Below are 21,495 nucleotides of genomic sequence, written 5' to 3' on the forward strand. Positions count from 1 at the left end.
ACTCATTCACATCATCGTATTGGGGATATCTTCAAGGACAAGAGGTTATCTAACTCTGATGTCTCGGAACCTTCTTGACTGGGTGGACCAAAAATATCCCAGAACCGAAGGGTCTCATCTGCCCCAGCTGATACCACCGTCAAGCCATCAGGGCTCTGCATGTAAAAGAAAGACATAAAAAGTCATCAACGCTGCATATCATAATAAATTAGATCTGGATTTGTTAAAACTAAAAGGCAACCATACCTGTGAAAGGTGGAGAATTCTGGAAGCGTGACGGTTTAAGCATCCTACATTAGTCATGGATGGATACCTCCATAAGCAAAGCTGGTTCTGATGCGTACCAGTACTAAATCCATGACCACTTAGTATCTCCTTGTGGTGCCTATTCCACTCTAGCCCACAAACCTGCACAAAACACCATAGTACTTTCAGTTAGTTCAACGCACCTGCCTTTGGGGTTTGATAGCCAGCAGTTAAGGCGGTAACAATTTGTGCTATTAAGTGAAACAAACTTGTTGATCAACAAAAATAATTGGCAATTGAACTAGGCGAGGTCCAAAGACATATTCATTTTGATGAACTTATATTGGTTTGATGCATATACCACTCAGTTGTGCAGGAAAATATTTACAATAACAAAAAAATTTTCCCTATCTTGCCTGAGCTTTGGTATCTATGCTGCTTATGCAAGTTCCCTTTTGTACATTCCAAGTCTTAATACATCCATCTTGTGTGCCACCTCCAGATGCAAGTACATCTGACTGATAAGGGCACCAGGCTAGGGCCTTGACTGCAGCACGATGGTCATCAAAACAGTACAAGAAATTGGAGGAACTCATTTTGGCAGAGTCCCATATATAAATAAGATTCTCATTGCCTCCACTTGCCAAGATATTGCCTCTTCCTGACCATTTCAATCCACAAACTTCTTCTGAATGACCATGTAGCCGGGAAATCACGTTATTTCTTGCTCTTACTGCTAACAAGAACATGAATTCGTTCCTTCAATAGCTTGTCATATTCACGATACGTATTAAAGAGTCATGATTAACCACATTACCATCATGATTGATTATAGATTTGTCTTGGCTTCCTGATGTCAGAATGTGACCATTCCATGCACAAGTCGCTATCCTTCCATCATGACCTTCTAGACTTCTTACCTGACAATTAAAGACACGAATAGAAGTTTAGACTCTCCATTACACACTATTTGCTGATATTAGAGAAGCAAGATAATTTGAAAGAGATACATACAGCTTTGGAAGTCTCAGCATCCCACAATTGAAGTTTAGAGGACAAAAAGCCAGCTGACACAAATTGGGAGTCTTCAGACCAGGCAACGCTCGTGGGATAATCACCGCCAATGGCTTGGAACAACTTAACTACATTCCTAGTCTCTGCGTTCCACAGGTATAAATCTGAGCCCAAAGCAACACCAAGAACATTGTTCTTGCCCCAGTCCATCATATTTAAGTAGAAGTCATTCTTTAGGTTTGGTGCATCCAATATCCTTGCTTCTCCCTGCAAGTGTAGAATTACTAAACAAGGTCAACTGGGTCACATTGAAAGATTATGCCTTATTTTGATAAAGAATACAGAAAGAAGCTGCTGCAGTTTGGGGGAACACAAACTATTCATATAGCACTATTTCTTTTCCATACATATGGTTTATTATCAGCAATTTCTCTTCTCATCGCCCTACACTTCCACCATTAACTTCACCCACGATAATACCTTTATCTCCATTTACATGCGCCTAAACCACCGAATCCCACTTCCACTTATCTAAGTAAAGGAAAACTTTACAATGTAGTACAAAGCAAACGGAGTCGATCCCTACTTGAACTTTTTGCACCAACCATGTACATTATAAAAGCATAATCCTTTTTCATTGTTATATACGTCTTATTACCTACATTGTCTTCCTTTATTACTCTTTTACTCTTATCCTTACTATTACTGTCCCTCTCTGATATATTCAATTCATTCTCCTCCATTCTTTTTAATCTTTTATCTTTCTTGAAAAATTTCTCTGGTCAACTCAAACTTCATTGAAAATTCCCTCCATAGTCCATCTCACGCACTTTAAAGGAAAATATCAAAATATTTTGTTTTCTACAGTATTTTTCACATATTACTCCCTTACAAGTTGTCCCAACAATTTTTTCCCATCTCTTTTATACAACAAGAATATTGACCCATGTGTTTGCACAAGGTATCCCAAACCATTGGCTTTTGCATTACAAAGTGTCTTCTAAGCGCTGACTGGTGTATCGCACAAGTGTGAGACCCACTGACATGACAAATTACAATTACCAATAAAATAAACATTTCAAAAGCTAATACAAGCAAAGAAAGCAAATAGCCCAAGGCAAATCATATCTATCAAATTTCACCACTATTTATAAACTACTGACTTCCTACAAAATTATATATGATTTTATCAAAATTTCACATATCTATGAAAAGCACGATTATCCCAAGGTTGCACAAGTGTGCATCCCAGTTAAATGAATAGCAAAATCCTTGAGAGTGGCATCTCCGTCGCCCTACCAAGAAACTAAAATCTAAAAACATTAAAAAAAAAAAAAAAAAAATCAACTGGGTTCTACAAAACTTGTTTTACTGTTCTGTTGCCCATCCAGTGACAACCATTGCCATAAAGGAAGCAAAAGATCTTTGGTGTGGGGAAGCGACCACGTGGGGATAAAGACCCCTGGCACTGACGTCCAAGGAAGAAGCCACTTGAGCCACAGCTCTTGGGCAACATTCTTCTTTACCACATTCCCAGCCTCCAGTGAACTTCATATATAATGAGAAACAACCAGTTATTTATACATCTAGGGTGATCTATATCCAGCCCCCGTGTAAAAGGAAAGCCTCTACTTTGAGGATTACGAGTCATAGTTCAGTGTCTACGAATCAATGTGTTCATTTAGCTGTAAAATGTGCTGTAAGCATGTGTTAATGGCATTCTTCTTTCTCTCTCTCCTCCCTCCCCCCCCCCCGGGGATCAGAGGGTATTCTGCTTTCTCAAGTGATTTGAGCGTCCAGTTTTTCCATCTATCTAGTGATATATTAACAAAATTATTAACCACATCTTCAATGCATCATAGTCTTCCCTGACACAAAAATTTAGGATAGACCATGATCTAACCATTAAAAAAAAAAAAGAAAAGAAAAGGAAAACGCGAGCGCACTTCTGCACATTTGTCTAAAGAACCAAAAAAATAAAAAAAGAAAAACGGAAACGCTAATACTGAGCCACTGACTTCTTCGCATATTATGCCTCCCTTTGCTTCCAAGAAAGAAAAGATCACCAACTACTGATATTTGGCCTCTAAGTATTTCTATAGCTACTCTACTCAAGAGTACATCTCTAATGTTCATTCAAACCAGGCTATAGATACTCTTGCATAAACCGAAGAACTTTGTGATCAAACTATTGGTACAATTCAAATTCAAATGTGGGTTCTTCAGCATAAATTCTTATATATTCTATCACATATATTTTCATTTTGTATACATTGTCATAAAGTAGGTTTAAAACAGATGATAAGAGAGATCTAAGCAACTACAATAAAGCATACAGATTTAAACCTTAGGCAATTGACGGATCCGATGCTGATTGGTACTGTTCTGCAATGCGGCTGCCTCTTCTTCTCGCATCTCATCAATATGACGAATAGACTTTCTACTTGATTTTGGGCTTCCTCTAAAAACTAACATTCTAAATGGTCTACCTTCTGAATCCAAATTCAACTTCTCCTCAACTTTCTGCCTGTACTTTTGCTGTCATGTAATTTGGCAATATTCAACAATTCAAACAGGCGAAAGAAAAAAGCGATTCTAATGTCCATAACAGAAGTTTCATGGCATGCAAGAATCACTATAATCTCGAAACTCGTCAGCAGCATCAGATAATTCTCAAGTAGACAACACAACACGACCCACGTGAAGAATCTTTTGCAAATTTTGGAAAAACAGAAATAATACCAAGACCATGAAAATTTAAGAAAGAGAAACGACGGGGAAGAGGAAACGAATGAGTGAAAGTTTTCTAATTTTCATTTTCTAACTCAATGATACATTAATATTCAGAAATACATTCGGCTGTCTTTCTTGAGCTTTAAAAAGTAATTATTACAGAAACCACTAAATGAAATAATTTTAAAAGAGAGGAGTAGAGGAGAATATACATCAAAACTTGGATTTTGAAATTTCCTGGTCCTATTCGTCAACAAACTCTGCGCTTGATCAAGATCCATCAAACTCCTGTTGGGTATGAAGCGATCACCCTGTACAAGAATCCCAAAGACCCAATAACAATGTGAGAATGAGGGCAATGTGTAGTTGACGTACCGGAAAATCGTAATGAGCGGGGCTGCTGAGGAGGCTTTTCGGAGAATACCATTCAGAATCAAGACTCCACATTGTTGCTTGATTTGAGAACCCTCTTTTCCTTATAATAATCCTCGAGGAGAAGAAGAAGAAGAGTGTAGCACTCTCAGTGGCTCTCGGACGATCTCCCGCCAAATGGAACGCCCTTTTAACCGTTTGCAAGCGTGCGAACCGTTGCTACTGTTCAAGGCAAAATGGAATTTTTGTGAGAGCTGGGGTAAGCAAATCGAACAAGAGGAATTTGAATCTCTTTTTTTTGTTTTTTTTCCTAAAACAAAATCGGCCATAACGGATATATTAGTAGAAATATTGACATATTTAAGATATTTATATTTAAAATAGTTGCTGAAAACTTGAAAGAAATAACGATTTTTTTTTTTTCAAATTTACGCATCTAAAACCGGAGTAATATAAAATAAAATGTATTAATCGGGTTTTGAATAATAAAACAAATGCTGCTCGCGAATGAAACCAAAAGACTCATTTAGTGTGGCTTAGATAAAAATTCATGTATCTCTAGTTCTTAGTATAAAAGCTCATTTAATTTTTATTTTAATTCTAAATATAAAATATTAATATATTTTGTTTCTTATATTTATTTATTTTTTTAAAGATCATCCTTATAATAATAGTAGTTCTAGCAAATACATTTGATTAGCAGTGATATTTTAGGAAAAACAACACTTATTTGTTGTAAATAATTAACTTAACTAATATCTTTAATCTATTTAAATTAATCAACTACCTTTGCGATTACACTAAATGTAAAATATTTTGGTCAAAATGGTTAATATTATATAAAGGGTTAATATATCATTTTAGTCTCTAAAATTTGATATTATTTTGATTTTAGTTCCAAAAATTTGAAACTAGTGGTTTTTGTTCTTGATATTTGACTTTATTTTAGTCCACCTAAATTCAAAGACCAAAGCTACCGGCTCCAAATTGTAGAGACCAAAATTAAAATGAAGTCAAATTTTGCAAACTAAAAATAATATTAACCCTGATATAAATTCTAAAATTCTAAATTTCGGAAAAAATTCAGATAAATGGTTAAAACTAAACTATAAGTAATTAAATTCCAAGAACTCAAAATTCAATTTGTAAGTAATTCAAAATTACAGGGATCAAATTGTCTTATCTGCATAAAAAATAAAATAAAAATAATGTTTTTAGCTAATTAAAAAACAAAAAGAAAATCTTAAAGAAGTCCTTGCTAAACAAATATAATTGTTAATAAGTCTCATCTTGAGGAAAATGTCAGAAGAGGAAATGTAAACACCACATATTGACATGCAAATAAAATATACTTTTACTTCTAATTCTAAATATAGAAACTAGGTGGGAGTTTGTTTTAATCTTAAATGTAAAACCCAATTTTTGATATCTCATATTTATTATTTTTCTCAAACAATCTCTATAATTAGATTCTTATATGATGTATAAATTATGTTGACAATATTTCAATGCAAAAGATTAAAAGAAATGATGTTTTAAGAAAACTTGCATATATTTTTTCTTATACATAACTAACTTAACTTTCTTAGTATATATAAATTTGTAAACTCCTACATTTAGAATAACAAAGAGAAGTAACTAAATCCTTCACCTGCCACTTCCTTGATTTTCCTTTTTGGCCAACAATAAAAGAAAGAAAACTTCGTGTTTATACCTAGAGGCCTAATTTCAAAGCGCAATTAGATAAACATGAGATTTCATACGGCTCAGGTTAATCCAATCTACCCTTTTAGGGCTGATTAGAGTGGGCTAGTCTATTATCTATTTAAATTTAAATGAAGTGAATCCTTGCCTAATTTCATAGAAAAGTCGGCATCCCTACCAAACACGGCAACAGAATTAATGGGCAAATTGAAGCCTTGGATTATGTTGGATCCAAGAATATACAAGTTAAAACAATACAAGGCCACCGCACTGAAACACCGAACGTTATTGCCAAAGATTACTGATCAAGTGATCACTAGCATATATATTAATATGATCAGATATTGATATTGATGATGATTTGTTTTTTTTTTTTCAAATTCCAATACCCACAACTTTACCTGTAGAATCCCCAGTTCTGATCGGCTGATCAATCGCAAGGGGCTTAGCAAAAACTCATGGTCTGGTCTTCCAAGTTCCAACCAGGATTTCTAATCATCACTAATAGAAAATAATCTACAAGCTAGCGCTTAAAGAGTTGCCGGTGTAATCAGTCATGCAATCCCAACACTTCAGTTGAGATCGTTTCTGACCCAGAACCGGAAGCTAGTGACATAATTTTGAATTTCTGGGGAAACTATTGAACTACGAAATAGTTGTGTCCAATGTCCATCGTTCATTTATAACAAATAATCTTCACAGTTAACTGAAATGCCAAGAACAGATAAATTTAGTAAAGTTGTCAACCTCTATCTATAGACCACATCATTCTATAGACCATATCATTCATTTAGAGAAGAAAAGGGTATGACATAACTGCTGGCATGCAAATGAAGATTCAAGTCTCTTGTCCCACGAAAAAGAAATGACTATCATGACAACTAAGTAACAACATGAAGGTCTCCTAAATATGGGCATCTGTTAATTTCGAACTGGGCCCTAGTATGGCCTGTAACGTGTCGGACGCCTATACCTCGGAAACCTCCTGCACAGAACAAAGTTTCATCGTCACATAAAATAACATAATGATTAATAAGAGGCAGAGAGGATAGATATTCGATAATCTATCGGACCAAACAATGAAAGACAGAATTATAGCAATTGGAACCAGGGGCCTGTTCAGATACTGATCCTGAGATCAGTTTTGTTTTCAGAACCCAAAAACAAAAACAACAAGACATGTTTGGGAAAAACTTCTGAGAAGATGGCAATTATTATTATGGTTTCATAGAGGCAAACAAATAAGAGGGCAAATATGTACATAATATATACAATCTATTCATCTCCCATAAACAATTGATTGCAGACCAAAGGAAAACATGGGGTTAAATGGGCTGTGGCAACTGGAATGCATCAAAACATAAGATCCCAAACTTTGCCCACATGCTTATCTGATTTCAAAGAAACGTTAAGCAGATAAGAGGAAAGACACCCAATCAGAAAAGCATATGCATCTATTACATATTGATGAAATTGAATCACGTATAATATTATACCAAGCAAAATGCATTTACTTTATTAGACATCAGAATTCAGACAAAAAATCACAGAATAAGATGAAAGAGCCCAAGCAAATATAGGTCATAAATTGGAAATGTCAAAGCTTCCCTCAGTTTCTAGTAACGAAAGACCAGAGTAAGTTTAATGCATTATTTACCCATAACCACCATATGGAGGATAGAATGGAGAAGGCATGTAAGGCATTCTAGGTCGAAAACCCATAGGTCTTCTTCCACGATACTGCTTCATTCCAGGAACGTTTGTACGCTTAGCAGAGACCTGAAAAGCAAATAAGAAATCAGGTACAATCAAACAGAAATAGAGCAAGTGACTGATTACATTTGACCAGATTAACTGACAACGACCTTCAATTGACGACCATGCAACTCTGATTCATTCAACAAGAGAGCATTCTGAACGGCATCAACCTCAACAAACTCGACATAAGCGAATCCTTTTGGTTGACCAAATTTGTCTGTCAATATTGTCACTCTGTTCACAGTTCCACAAGACTGAAAATGTTGCTGGACTTCTTCAGGTGTACATCCATAGTCAACCTGAATTATGATTTGAAACCCATTTTAATAAATCATACCATTCCATTAAAGCAGTATAGCATGCTATAAACATTCCATTAGGCACAGAGCATGTGATGTTAGACAAGGCAGATCAAGAGAGGAAAAAAAGGAGGAGGCAATAAGGAAAAAGAGAGATATATATAGAAGATAAATACTCTTAATTTTACTCAATAGACAAAATCCACAAGTGAACAACCTTGGGATTATTGGGATTATTTTCTAGAGCCCTAGACACAGATTAGATAATGATAAAATAACCCAACCTAATCCCAATTTAAAATAAGCTGAATCCAAAATTTAAAAATAAAGATAATCAAACAAATACAAAATGAACTAACCTAATCCTAACTTAAAATAAGCTAAATCCAAAATTTAAAAATAAAGATAATCAAATAAATACAAAATAAAATAAATTAAACACTAGTCCTCTCTATCCCCAGCACAGTTCTTTAATTTTCCATCATCATGTCATTATCGGGTTATCTAATTCATACATGTGGTCCTGATTCAAGAAGCAAGAGAATAAAGAAAAACACTTATAAAGAAAAGGCTAAATTGTAACAAATCCCCAGTTTGGCATGTGAGATGACTAGGTTGTAAATATAAGCTCTCCATCACACTGGTAGCCACTAAACTGAGTATCTCTCAACCTCAGCTTCTGAAGTCACCAGTTCAAAGCATGACTGCAGAGTGTTTGTGATGAATCACCTAGCTACATTGTATAGCTAATAGGGTGCAGAGCCATGATGGCAAGTTATTGGCCAGAAAATTTTGTTTCTGTTCCCACTTAATTTCTTTGGGTCAGATGAAGATTCAATCAAAAGTCAAGAAACTACCTATTGGGTGGGCGTTGCATGGTACAATAATTACATCATGGCTTCACTCTAAAGATTTAATATCGTTCTGAAGTCCAATGCCAAACAATCACCTACGTCCCATACCAAGATCATGTCTTTCCTTTCAAGAGAAAAAGAAATGAGCAGAGTACTTTGAAGGAATCTTATCTTTAAATAGATTATTTTAGACCAATCACCAGACAGCCCATGAAGGTTTCTAGTTTGGACCTTCTCCACTAATACAGAATGTAATTGTGCATAGTGTTCACACCTCATAATTATACTCGTTCATTATTTTTCTCTCCATCTCTCTTCAAGTGCATCCTCCGGAGGATCCAGACTCAAACTCTTCTCATGCTTGAACCATGATATTGTCCTTCTATAGTGTATTATGGCAATGAGATGGATCCACACCAAAATATAGCTTCCTCAGTGGTAAACACTTAAGCCTAGCTCACTCTTGAAAGCACTGATCCAAAATTGGGATAATGACAAAAAACAAAGAAGCTAGAAATTACTAAAGCCTAAATCAGGTTTGGTAACAACACTTTATTTGATATTGATAACACTGAATTTGAAAATGACAAGAAATTTTTGTTGACATTCCTTATTTGGTATTTACAATTTTTCAGCTTCTTTTTTTTGTCATTTTCCCTCCAAAATCTCTGTTTCTACCAAATTTTCAAATATGGTGTGCACAAGACTCCTCACGTGATTCCCATCCTTCTAGAGAGGGTTCCAGTGACTGTCTCTTGCATAGGCTTTGTCACATATTCGTTCTCATTTTGGCAACCAGCTTGGTTAGAACTGATTAATTTCTGATATATGTTTTCACCACAAACCACCTATGGTTGACGCAACAATTGACCTTTCTTTAACCAAGAGTTTAGAGATTTCAAGTCCTCACAACCAAGAAAATGAAGTTCTGGTACCATCCCAGAGACGCAGAGAACTGAATGAGCTAAGCACAAATTCCAATTTGGTCTCTTACATCTCTAACAATTCCCTTGGATTACACAAAACTTATCAAAACAGTGTGATCTAATCAACAACCTAGCATAAAACTACCACATTAAACCCTGATTACCAGAAACTATGACCTACAGGCAGTGACACATCCGACAAAAGTTAGGATTAGGCATGTCTTGATCAAATTTCTCTACTTTTGCACAAAGCCAGTACAGATATCAAGTACAGAGAATAAAGATACAACTATGCCATATAGAAGGATGGAAATTGAAATAATATTAGGCAGCAAAAAGGACTTCCAAGCCTCACATTACCAACATAGATTGACCGGGAATCCACTTCCTCCTTCTCAGCTTGACTTGCAGAAGAACCACTTGAATCTTCAAATCAAAATCAAAACAAAACATCATTTACCAGATAACAACTAGAAATTAGATTTGCTCAAAAGAAAAAAGAAAGCAAAAATTGAGCTGTGTAACTGTGATCCAAGCACTGAAGGTAAATGAAATAATCTTGAAAAACAAAAGTCAATTGAACTTATGCAGTCATTAACGATGCACAGGGTAGTTTATTTCACTAAACTATAACGATATGCCAAGCAAGAAGGTTCAAGAGTGTTTGATAACTTCATGAAGAGCAGAAGGTATGCGGATTGATTCATTAGGTGGCCATCATTGAAATTTGACTCAAACTCTATCGCTTAAGACTTGAAAGTCAAATCTGACCTTCTCATTTTTGTTCTGATTAAGCAAATGCTTGAGATGAGGCATGCGGTTTAATTTATTTTAAAAAAAAAAAAAACACACACACACACACACACACACACCTGCAATCTGATAGTCACATTTAGTTGGTGGCCCACATAAGAAAACTTTACATTGGTGGCTAATGTGAGAAGGCCATGTGTTGGTGGTTAGTGACTTAGTGCGAGTAAAACCATACAATAGTATCACAAACCCACCCCTCCCCCCCCCCCCAAAAAAAAAAAAAAAGACATACACTGGTAGTTAGGGTGAGAAAATCAAACGTCTGTGGTTAACGCAAGAAATTCAAGACCTTTGCCTCATAAAAGGTGTGGTGAGGGTGCCCAAAACCAAATCCTCACTACAAAATGAGGTAATAAAGAAAAAGGAATCAGAGGCTCTGAAGCATCGAGTAACAAAGACGACGAAAAATAAATTTAAAGAAAAAAAGAAAAAAGGAAGAAGATTAGCCATGTTAGCTTCAGGTTGTCTCAGGTTGAGGGGAATTGATGAAATTTATGTCCGGTCTCCTCATTCATGACTTGGAATTGAAATTTGATCTTCTCACTTGTGGCCTAATTAGGCACGTTTTATGTGAAGTATATGCTTTCTTTTTCAAAAAAGGGCAAATCATTTCATTTTTTCAAGGACTGGCCTTTATTTATCAAATTAAGGGATCCACTGGCAAAGGAGTTTTCATAGATCTTCTATGTATGTTTATCGTTTATTTGTCCTCCTTTTTTCCCAAACGGGGGAAGCACCAAATTCTTACTTGGCCCTTCTGGGCTACTTGACCTGAATGCCACAGAAGAGCTCTAAGTCACATGGATTGGGGCCACGATTTGCTCTTAGACTACTTTTCCATCAAGATGGATCTGCTCTTTATAGCACGTTGCCAAGCATACAGTACGATTTGAAGACTTCAGATAGAAACAAGAGCGTATCAAACAATAATTTGCCACCAATAATTGCTAACTTGAAAGAACAATATAGTTTCTTTCATTCTGAAGAGTTACAAAATCAAAATATCTTTTTTTTTTTCCCTACAAGGATACTTTATATTTAGTTCAGACCACATTGTAAGCCATGTTTAAACACAAACTAGAAATATCATAACATTATTCTTTAAAAAAAAAAAAAATTACATGCAAGGCCCATATGACAAAGAAAGTAGTATAGTTCAATCTAATTAAAGGAAACGACTCCTCAGTTGATGTATTACAAAATTCTTAATCATATTAACCATAAATAAATTGAAAACCAAGTGCGGAAGCATCTGCAGCATAGCCAGGCCTCATCCTCTCCCAGCATCAATGAGAAGGTGCGCGCACACTCTCATGCACTGTAGTTCAAGTAATACATACAACCACTATGTACCACCCACATTAGCTGGTTTTGGATGGTGGTCCAAAAAAATTGAGAATCAAGTGTTACTAATTTAACATGTTTCAAACTCAATCACAATTCAAGGCTCGCTTTTCTACAATTTAAAAAGCGGGCCATCAAGACCCGTACAGTGTGCTTATGCCTTTGTTTGTACTATATGTACTCCCTCCCTCCCTCCCTCCCTACGATAGGATGTTCTGCCAAGAGCAGCAAGCCATGTTCCTCTCTAGCAAGCATGACCATTTTCCCCCCTCTCCATATGGGCTTGTCTGCACAATGGTTTTTCCATCAGCATCTCTTCCACTGTTACCAGATACATCTAAGTTGCAACATTCCATGTTCATTGTCTCAAGCGGTCGAGCCACCATTTTCAAATTCAAATCTTCACTTTAGCCATAATTAAAAGATAAATAAATCCATTTCTTCAACAGTGAGATCTTTGAATTTCACTTGCCCATTTCCCTAGTCCCTTTCATTCCTCACATGTCTGTGCTTCCTCCTCTTGTAATCATGGTCTTCAAACAAAGTAAATCTGAATCATATAGTTATTGGTTCCTTTTTCCCCTTTCCTTTTTCTTTATTGATCTTGATTATTCTTTTTCCCTCATGAATCGAACTATTTTTCACAAATTCGGTTTTTGGATGACAACTTGATTTTAATTTTATACGAGTGGGTAATTTTCTAATTTGTTGGATTAAGCATGCAAAACAAGAGTTCTATAGAAAAGGAAAGCTCGCCTTCAACACTTTTCACAATTTTTCTTAAAGGATTACACTCAAAACCCAGATTTTGTGGCCCAATAAGACTCGCCAATCTGAGGACTTGATTTATGCATATTTTACTTATCTCGATTATTCTTTTTCCCTAGGTTGCTCTGACTATTTTTCACAGATTTGGTTTTTGGATGGCAACGTAATTAAAGAAAATCATATTTTTTATATAGGCAGGTAATTTTCTAATTTGTTGGTTTAAGTGTGCGATACAGGGTTCTATAGAAAAGGAAAGCTTGCCTTTGATACCTTTCACTGTTTCTCTACACTCAAGACCCAGATTTTGTAGTCCAGTAAGAGTTTGCCAATCTGAGGACTTGACCTATGCACGAAGGAGCTAACTCTTATGGCTTTCCATCATATTCTTTTACATCTTAGAGGCTAGACTCAAAGGGGGGAGTTAACAGGCACTTATCTAGTTTATTTCTTACTGGGCTAGAAGACTTATGTCAATCGGTACAGGGGGAGGTTGAAGGGAAATGGTGTCATAAGGATGAGATTCTCGATGACAAATCTGTTGTGCAAAGCCATCTTCCAAATGAAAAAGGCCAAGAGAGTCAAACCTTGAGTTTCACTTTGCTGGATCATGTGGTTATAGGAAATTTTTTGGATGCGTCAAACGTCTCCAATAATGAGGGGAACATAGCCTGCTGCTATTTGGAGATCAGCAGGCAATCCGAATGCCTCCCCCCCTCCCTGGGGGGCGTCTTCAAAACTGACAAACTAGGCTTTCCTTCCTAAGCTCCACATTTCTTAATGAGCTGTGACCTATGACTTATAACCCTAGTTTCATGAGATAAGATTTTAACCTTGATAAGGTATCAGACAAAAAACAGCCCTGAGCAGAATGAAAGCATTCATAATGAAATCACTGAAATTTAATTTAATAACTAATTAAAACAACATCTAAGTATTGAAATAAATTATGTCTTTGGCTGCTTACCAAAATTAGAGAAGATAACAGGATAAAAATAAATCACAAAAACAGTATTTTGGAAGCTAACACGATATTTAATTGTTAATATTTGATTTGGTTCTCACAAATACAAGCAATTGAACAGACTGGCATACACAAACAAATTTCACACATGCACACACATTACATACACAAGGGTTGGTTTCTTTCTATTTTCACATCCTGTCAAGGCGGGAAAGCAGCTTGGATATGTATTGGCATCACAGCCGCTATCACATTGCCTTTTTCCCCATATTATATTAATGACACAACAATGTTCATTCTCTTATTTGGACCAAGAAACAGAGGTCAAATGCATGAGAGATCAGAAGCACAGATCTGAATCATCCTGTCTCCCATCTCTCAAGATGTCAAACTTTATTAACTCACAAACAGAAAACAATCTGAGATACGAAAGATAAAAACTTGTTTGACACTAATTAAATCTACAGTGTGTCTTAGCTTGAGCAGCATGAATACTGGGACAAAACAATGTATAATTATTTCATCATTTTGTAGGCAAGATCTACTAGCAATTAATGCTTCCCAATACATTTTTAGAATTAATGCACTAACAATAAATATATTGTTATAGACACTTGCGCAAACATAACTCTACGAATTTTGTATTCTTTAATTCAGAGAAGTTATCATACCCTCATATTATGTAGCTAATTCACACACTATATAAATGTCAACAAGATATATTATAATTAATATTTGCGAAGGACCAACCAAATCCTAAATAAACTCATCTCACCAACTCTAGTATACTCAAATAACCAGATCTCAGTCCCAGAAGAAAATTAGTAATCTTTCCCATGCCATAGTTAAACTGCATATGCAGGAGTTAATTTGATGGTCCTTGCCCCAATGTGCAGAGGTTAATATTTTATTGGAATTGACCAATAAAACGAACAGACTACCGGCTGCAATTAACCAATGCAAGGGTAGAGTGGGGACTGACATTGAGGAATCACGCATCTCGGTCTAAAACTTGAAAAGAGAAGACTAACGACTGTTATTATAAAAGATTGAAAGGAAACAGATGATAATTGAGCCATATACTTTAGCAATTCAAGTAACCTCAGAAATCCCAGCTCACCAGATCTAAATCTTGAATATCCTAAAGATAAGAATCAACTGAAAGTCCCCTAGCACCCCATGACAAAGACCATAGACCAATCATAAATCAATTTTCATGAGGGGCTAAGCAAAATTAAAAATTAATCCGCATGGTTTTGTGTTTATTACGTGTTCAAATTACAAATATGCTAGAAAGGGCCAAAAAAGAGACCTTGAACAGCACCCATCTCTTTCTCAACCTTAGCCTGCATTTCACGAAGGGCACTAGCTTCTTCCTCGATTTCCTTGAGCCGCTTCTTCATGTCCTCCAGGTCCTATCACAGAAAAAGAATGGAGAGTAAGAGGGAGACAGAGGAAATAGCGCAGAGAAACACAAATCGGGGGAACCTTATTAGACTGATCGGGGTCATGTTGATGTCCTTCTTGGTCTTCTTCTTCATCAACTCTGAAATCTGCGTCCATCTCCGCGTCGTCGGGAATATCGCCTCCGTACACTTCATGCTCTTCGTGTTCCTGCTCCATCACTTCTCTCCTTTACTGTGCCTGTCGAGTCGAGCGACGGTGGTGCCAAGAGTTCGATAGCTAGGCCTATTTAGCTCAGTCACCACCATAAAAAGGTCAAAACTGGAAAGGTAAAACATTATCCGCCACGCTACTTTCCTCGCCAATATGTATACAAAACGAAATTCACCCCCATATGTTACTTAAAATGCTACATTTGATGCTTTGAAACTCATTTAAATAGATTAAGAAAGTAAAATATTAGATGATACAAGGGATATGGTTTAGTATCCTTCAAACACTTTACTACGGTACAAACTCCGGTTCTAAATATAAGAGCTAGTTCACTAATTTGAATAGACTAAAGAAATAAATTAAGTTAGTTATTTGTAATAAATATGTGTTGTATTTTCTAAAATATACTTGCTAATCAAGTGTATTGGCTAGAACTACTATTATTATAAAGACTACTTTTAAAAAAAAATGAATAAATATGAAAAACAAAATGAATAGGAATCTTACATTTAGAATTAAAATAAAAGTTAAACGAGATCTTATATTAAGAATCGAAGGTAGTATTACTTGTTGATTATCCCTATTTTATAATATATTTTATATATAATTATGGGATCTTATAATATTTCAAGGGTTTAAAATGCAGAAGATACTCATATTTTAAATTAAGGAAACTAAATAAATTAATTGTTTAAAAGTTTATTTTTTATTACATTTTTTATAATTTTCCTTTCGAAAGGTATCTTTGCTTTGATTTCAGGTTTTATCCAATATCATTTAAATTCAAAAGCTCTTTTATTTTAGTTGACATAAAGATCACACCAAATCAAGAAAATTTAAGTTTAAAGTTCTATCAAGATTATAAGATAAAAGAAGATGAAAGATAAAGCTAGAAGACTCAAGGGTTTTCTCATCTAACTAGACAAATTCAAAAACTATAAAAGGAGATCAAAAGAGCCTTGGAGAAGTAATGAAGCCATCTACACTACACAAGCACAAGTACAAGCAAACACTTGGCTTCCTCTTGTATCTAGTTGTTTCACTGTCTTCTTTTTATTATTTTCTTTTTATCATTATGTTGTCATCTAGTCATATATGTGGTTAGTCCTCTTTGTTCTTAAGGATAAGATGACTTGGTTTGAGTTCATGTTTATATTAGGGAGATTATTAGTTTTCATATTTCAATCCACTAATACATTGCTTTTATAAATTTCCTAGGTTATAATTTTGATTTCTTTTGTGAATTGATATTTGATTTGTGTTTCAATTTGAACAATTATGTTTTGAAGTTTTCAATGAATATAATTTCAATTTCCTCATGATTCTATGAATATTTTTCTTTGTAGATTTCTATTTTGATTTGCACAAGTCGTTCATGCTCTAGAATTTTCAATAGATAACTCTTTAAGGAATAAGATATAATTGCTTAATTAAATTTACAAGCTAAGTGGTTTTTAAATGATTATTGAAAGATGATTATATGCTAGCTCTTTAGATATACTTCTTCCGTTCTTTATTATAAAGGACAAATAACCAAATTACGTTGATAAAAAAAACAGTTAAAATTAGTTGAGGACAATTAATATGTAAAAAGTATAATGTTTTTTCCAACAATGCCCCCATTAATAAAGAGAGAGAGTATGAAAGAGAACAATTAAATTATTAAAAGGAAGAGAAGTGGGAGGGAGAGAAAGTATGAGTTGGAGACAAAATAAATAGGGGTAAAATAGAAAATCAATACAAAAAAATAGAAACAACTTTTAAGTGTCTCTTATATATGGAAACATGCCATAAGTATCAAATGTCTCTTATAATAAGGAATGAAGGGAGTAATTATTAATTAATCACGACTTAGATGTTATCTAGGGTTTTTTTCTTTTAATTTAGTAATTGTTTTTATATAAACTTCTCATTCTTTTGAACCGTGATAGCCACTCATCAACATTCTTGGGAATTACATCATTCTAGTAAATTCTTCGTTTCTTTTGCTTTCTCTTACTGATTGTTATTTTCTTTTTATTTTTGTCAATTTTTTTAAGCAAATCAATCAATTTTCTTTCCTACTCCTCGTAACATTCTAGTTTTTATTTCTAGTGTTTAAACAAGTTTAGAAATAGTTTAATGTTTAATAAATGAGTTTTATTCTCTAGTTATTTAAGAAAAAAGAATTTCTGAAAATAAGGTTTATAAAGTATATATACAAGAAAATTTACTAAATAATAGTAATAAAACGGATTAAAAAAAAAAGAAAAAGGAAGAAAGTGCAAAGAAAATGAAAAAATGGGGGTCTAAACTGTATTTCGTCTCATTTTAGCATGGGGTTCTTAACTGGAATTTACCCCAAAATTTTATTGAAAAGTCGAGAGGCGTCGCCCTTCTTTTTTTCTCATTCTCCGGCGCCGTTCTCTCATTTGTCACTAGGGTTTTAACATTTGCAGATCATTTTGATAAGTCAAATGACTTCTTTCATCAAACTCTTTTTATAAAATTTTTTCTACTCATCTATATCTATCTAATGATGATAATTTTATACTATTTAGAGAAAATTTTTGGGTTTAGGATTTGAAACAAATGTTGAGTTTTGATAATAGATGAGCATAATATTATAGAGCTATTTTAGAAGATCATTTTTATCAGTTTAGTTTTATTTTTGATTGACCTACTATTTTTTAAACGAATTATTTTAATTAAACAGATAGTTATTTGTGAAAAATGTGATATATCTGTTATGGAATTTTAATTAAATTATTTACTTAACTATGTTTGATGTATATTGAATTTCTAATGGCTGGCTTTTGAGATTTAAACATGAGATAGGATTTTTGAATTTTAAATATGATAATTTCAGATTTAAAAATTTGAGAAAAATATGTATTAAAGTAAATACTTTGAAAGGTTTGAATGAAAATTATGGATTGTGGAGACATATTAATTTTGTCCTAAAAGACTTAATTATGGGTTATGAGAGGTTTGGGTTTAGCATAGAATTAGAGACTTTAACTTTTATATATATATATATATCTGTATTAGCTTAAATAATTAATTAAATAGCTTGTGTATTGATATGTAAATGTATTGATTGCGTAGATTAAATTATTGGATTATTGGTCTGAGCACGGGGTTAACCTTGTGGTAATCCTTGTCCTAGACGAGAGGTAATCACTTTCCACTTATTATTCATGGTCGTAAATTGTTTGTGATTGATTTTTAATTATACAGGATTTATGAAATATTATTGAATTATGATACGAGCTATGAAGTTATGTTGTTATTGAAATTGTCTTGTGAGACTTTCTTTACAAAATATATATGTGTTTATGATTATGATGATATCATGTGTTATGTAATTGAGAATTGAAAAGTCAAATTGATTTTTGACATGTTGATGATTTATTATAAATATAATATTTTGAGTATTGACATATGAGGAGTGAAGGATGCTGATGATAGGAACTATATCAAAGAGGATATGAGGGGGTGAACCATGTACATTTGAGGATATAAGGCGGTAGGACCATCAGGTATACACTGATTAGTCCTTTGGCCCAATTACTCATTATAGGGCATTGAAACCCCACTAGTAGACTAGAGGGGGAACCCATGGTTCGATCTTGTACTATATGGATTTTGGCCGGTTCATATCACTTAATTGGTGAGCTTGTCTAATTACCCATCACATGGATGAGGTTTTAGCACATAGGTTCAGTCAGAGGATACAAAGTGGGTGGATATAAGGGAGGTGAGAGGATTATTGATTGTACTTTGTATATGCTTTGATAATATGAAATTTGTTTGAATACTATGAATGTGTAATTATCTCACTTGACACGTCATGAGCACTTACTTGTATGCTTGATAAGGTGGATTGTTAGTTATTGAGGCTTTTGTCTCATCCTGTTGATTTAACACTTTTCTAGGTGATGGTTCCTGTTCGGGTCAGTCAGGGAAGGCTTTGAAAGCTTGAGCTGCTACTGTAAAGTTGTAGTGCTTCCATCCTTTTGATTGTGTTGAATAGATGTATATTGTCATGATAAAGCCCATTCCACATGCTCTAATATGTTTGAAATTGATTACTTTGATAGTGTATTTTTTATAACTATTGCTGGATTGCATGCTAGTAGAAGGCCGAAGGCCTCTAGATACTTGCATGTGATTTTTTTATGAGTTGTGGATCCACAACAATCGTGGACATCAAATGACTTTTGATTTTAGAAAGTTGTAAAAGATATTATTCAATAAAATCATGTTAGGGGCTTATGGTTGAAATGACACTCTGGGTTTATAATGCCCAAAGTCCTATTCATTGTGAATATTGATTTGCACGAAGTTGATCTAGAAGGACTCTGTTAACCATGATAGATATTTATATATTGGTTTAACTCTTTTCATCATGGTTAATCTCATGTGATTTAGGATATTTATATACCCATGATAGTATTTTTAAATATTTTATAAAGTTTCTTTTCTATCATGGTTAACTTTTTAATATTGATTAATTTAAAAGTTGTTTTGTTGTTACACTCCTTCCTTCTCTACATCACGTTTTTCTTAATTAAAAAAGTTTTCAAAATTTTAACAAAGTTTCTCGTAGAGAGAGACTACCTAGGTTGATCTCTATACTATATAGAGTTTATTTAGTTAATTAATTTAAGAACTTACATGACAGGACAATCGCTTATCTTTAATATAAGAGTTTATTTGACCTTTATTTTAGTGCTAAATATAAAATCTCAATCCACTTTGTCTTTCATATTTATCCACTTTCTCAAGGTAGTCTTTGTAATAATGGTAGTTCTAGCCATTACACTTGATTAGCGAGGATATTTTAGAAAAGATCCTTAATATAAGACCCATTTAACTAATTTGATTATATTAAGGAAGTTAAATAAGTTAGTTAATGATAAGAAATGTGACATGTTTTTGTTAAAACATCATAATCATCTATCTTAATATCCCCTCTCCATCTTCTACTTAATTATGGTTGAGAGAGTATCTATATGGGTAGTTTAGAGAAAATTAATAAATATGATTCCAAAACCATGGTTTGACCAATCCAAACTATAGTTTTATGAAAAGCAAAAAAATGTTGCTTTTTGAAAATGTGGTTCTTTTTTTTATAGTGTAACACTACCTCTAATCTTTAATATAAAATCTAATTAACTAATTTGAGTAGATTAAAAAAATCAGTTATGTTAGTTATTTTTAATAAATAGGTGTTGTTTTTCCTAAAATAGTCTTTCTAATCATGTGTATTAGCTAGAAGTACCATTTGATGAAATATTTAACATGTGCAACTACTGCAAGGACTACTTTTAAAAAATAAATAAATATAAGAAATAAAATAGATTAAGATTTTATATTTAAGGCCAAATTGAATATCAAAATAGTTCTTATACTCCTCCGGTCCTTAATATATGATCCAATTTTTGAATTGGTTTTAGTCCTAAATATAAGATTCATTTCTCATATTTATCAATTTTATCTAAATTACCTCTATAAATACTCCCTCAACCATAATCAAGTAGAAGAGGAAGAGGAGGTATTAAGTAAGATGGTTATGGTGTTTTAGGAAAAATGTGTTACTTTTCTTATAATTAACTAACTTACCTGACTTCCTTAATCTAATCAAATTAGTTAAATGGGTCTTATATTAAGGATCAGAGAAGTATTAAATATCAGATGTAGTATGTTGTTAAAAAAACTAGTTATGAAAAAATGTTATGGGATTCTATGTTTAAAATCCTTAAGTCAAAATAATATTTCCTGTTAGCAAAAAAAAAAAATCATTTTTCTAAAAACATATTAATCTTATATTTTATAATACATATACACATATTAATTATTTACCAATTATATTTTTTATATATTATTTATTATGTTGGCAAAAAGTATATTATTAAAAAATTTATTACTTCAAATAAAAATATCTTATAAGATCTTTCTTTTATATAATTATCATGTTAACTTATATTGTTTTTAGTAATTTGCACATATAAAATGTGTTTTTAATAATAACTATCCCAATACTCACTTTATCAGAATCACTTTCTCATAAAATCTATTCTTTCAAAATCTATTCTTAAAAA

At 33.5% G+C, this 21,495-nt stretch overlaps 2 protein-coding genes across 2 annotated transcripts; both read right to left on the bottom strand.

The window, feature by feature from the left end:
- Positions 1–11: 11 nt before the first annotated feature.
- On the bottom strand, positions 12–4,440 carry LOC114747055 (cell division cycle 20.5, cofactor of APC complex-like). The gene is made up of 8 exons (XM_028935341.1): positions 4,369–4,440; positions 4,206–4,304; positions 3,607–3,798; positions 1,261–1,527; positions 1,064–1,166; positions 663–979; positions 247–408; positions 12–155 (listed from the first exon to the last, which is right to left on the bottom strand). Exons 1-8 carry the CDS (start codon positions 4,438–4,440, stop codon positions 12–14), a joined length of 1,356 nt encoding a protein of 451 aa, XP_028791174.1.
- A 2,428-nt stretch (positions 4,441–6,868) lies between these two features.
- LOC114747052 (polyadenylate-binding protein 1-like) lies at positions 6,869–15,447 on the bottom strand. The gene is made up of 6 exons (XM_028935339.1): positions 15,281–15,447; positions 15,105–15,207; positions 10,262–10,332; positions 7,935–8,126; positions 7,727–7,848; positions 6,869–7,054 (listed from the first exon to the last, which is right to left on the bottom strand). The coding sequence occupies exons 1-6, from the start codon at positions 15,413–15,415 to the stop codon at positions 7,009–7,011; spliced, it is 669 nt and encodes a 222-aa protein (XP_028791172.1). The 5' UTR covers positions 15,416–15,447; the 3' UTR covers positions 6,869–7,008.
- Positions 15,448–21,495: the final 6,048 nt, after the last annotated feature.

This window comes from Neltuma alba, unplaced genomic scaffold (assembly GCF_004799145.2).
Source record: "Neltuma alba isolate B1F8T4 unplaced genomic scaffold, ASM479914v2 tig00005193_pilon, whole genome shotgun sequence".
Taxonomy (NCBI): Eukaryota; Viridiplantae; Streptophyta; class Magnoliopsida; order Fabales; family Fabaceae; genus Neltuma; species Neltuma alba.

Coding starts and splice junctions, on each gene's coding strand:
- LOC114747055 (XM_028935341.1), bottom strand. CDS start 4,440: ATGTGGAGTCTTGATTCTGAATGGTATTCTCCGAAAAGCCTCCTCAGC. Junction 3,799..4,205: donor TTCAAAATCCAAGTTTTGAT/GTATATTCTCCT, acceptor ATTACATGACAG/CAAAAGTACAGGCAGAAAGT. Junction 1,167..1,260: donor ATGCTGAGACTTCCAAAGCT/GTATGTATCTCT, acceptor TTTAATTGTCAG/GTAAGAAGTCTAGAAGGTCA.
- LOC114747052 (XM_028935339.1), bottom strand. CDS start 15,415: ATGGAGCAGGAACACGAAGAGCATGAAGTGTACGGAGGCGATATTCCC. Junction 10,333..15,104: donor AGAGATGGGTGCTGTTCAAG/GTCTCTTTTTTG, acceptor TTTGATTTGAAG/ATTCAAGTGGTTCTTCTGCA. Junction 8,127..10,261: donor GGTCAATCTATGTTGGTAAT/GTGAGGCTTGGA, acceptor ATCATAATTCAG/GTTGACTATGGATGTACACC.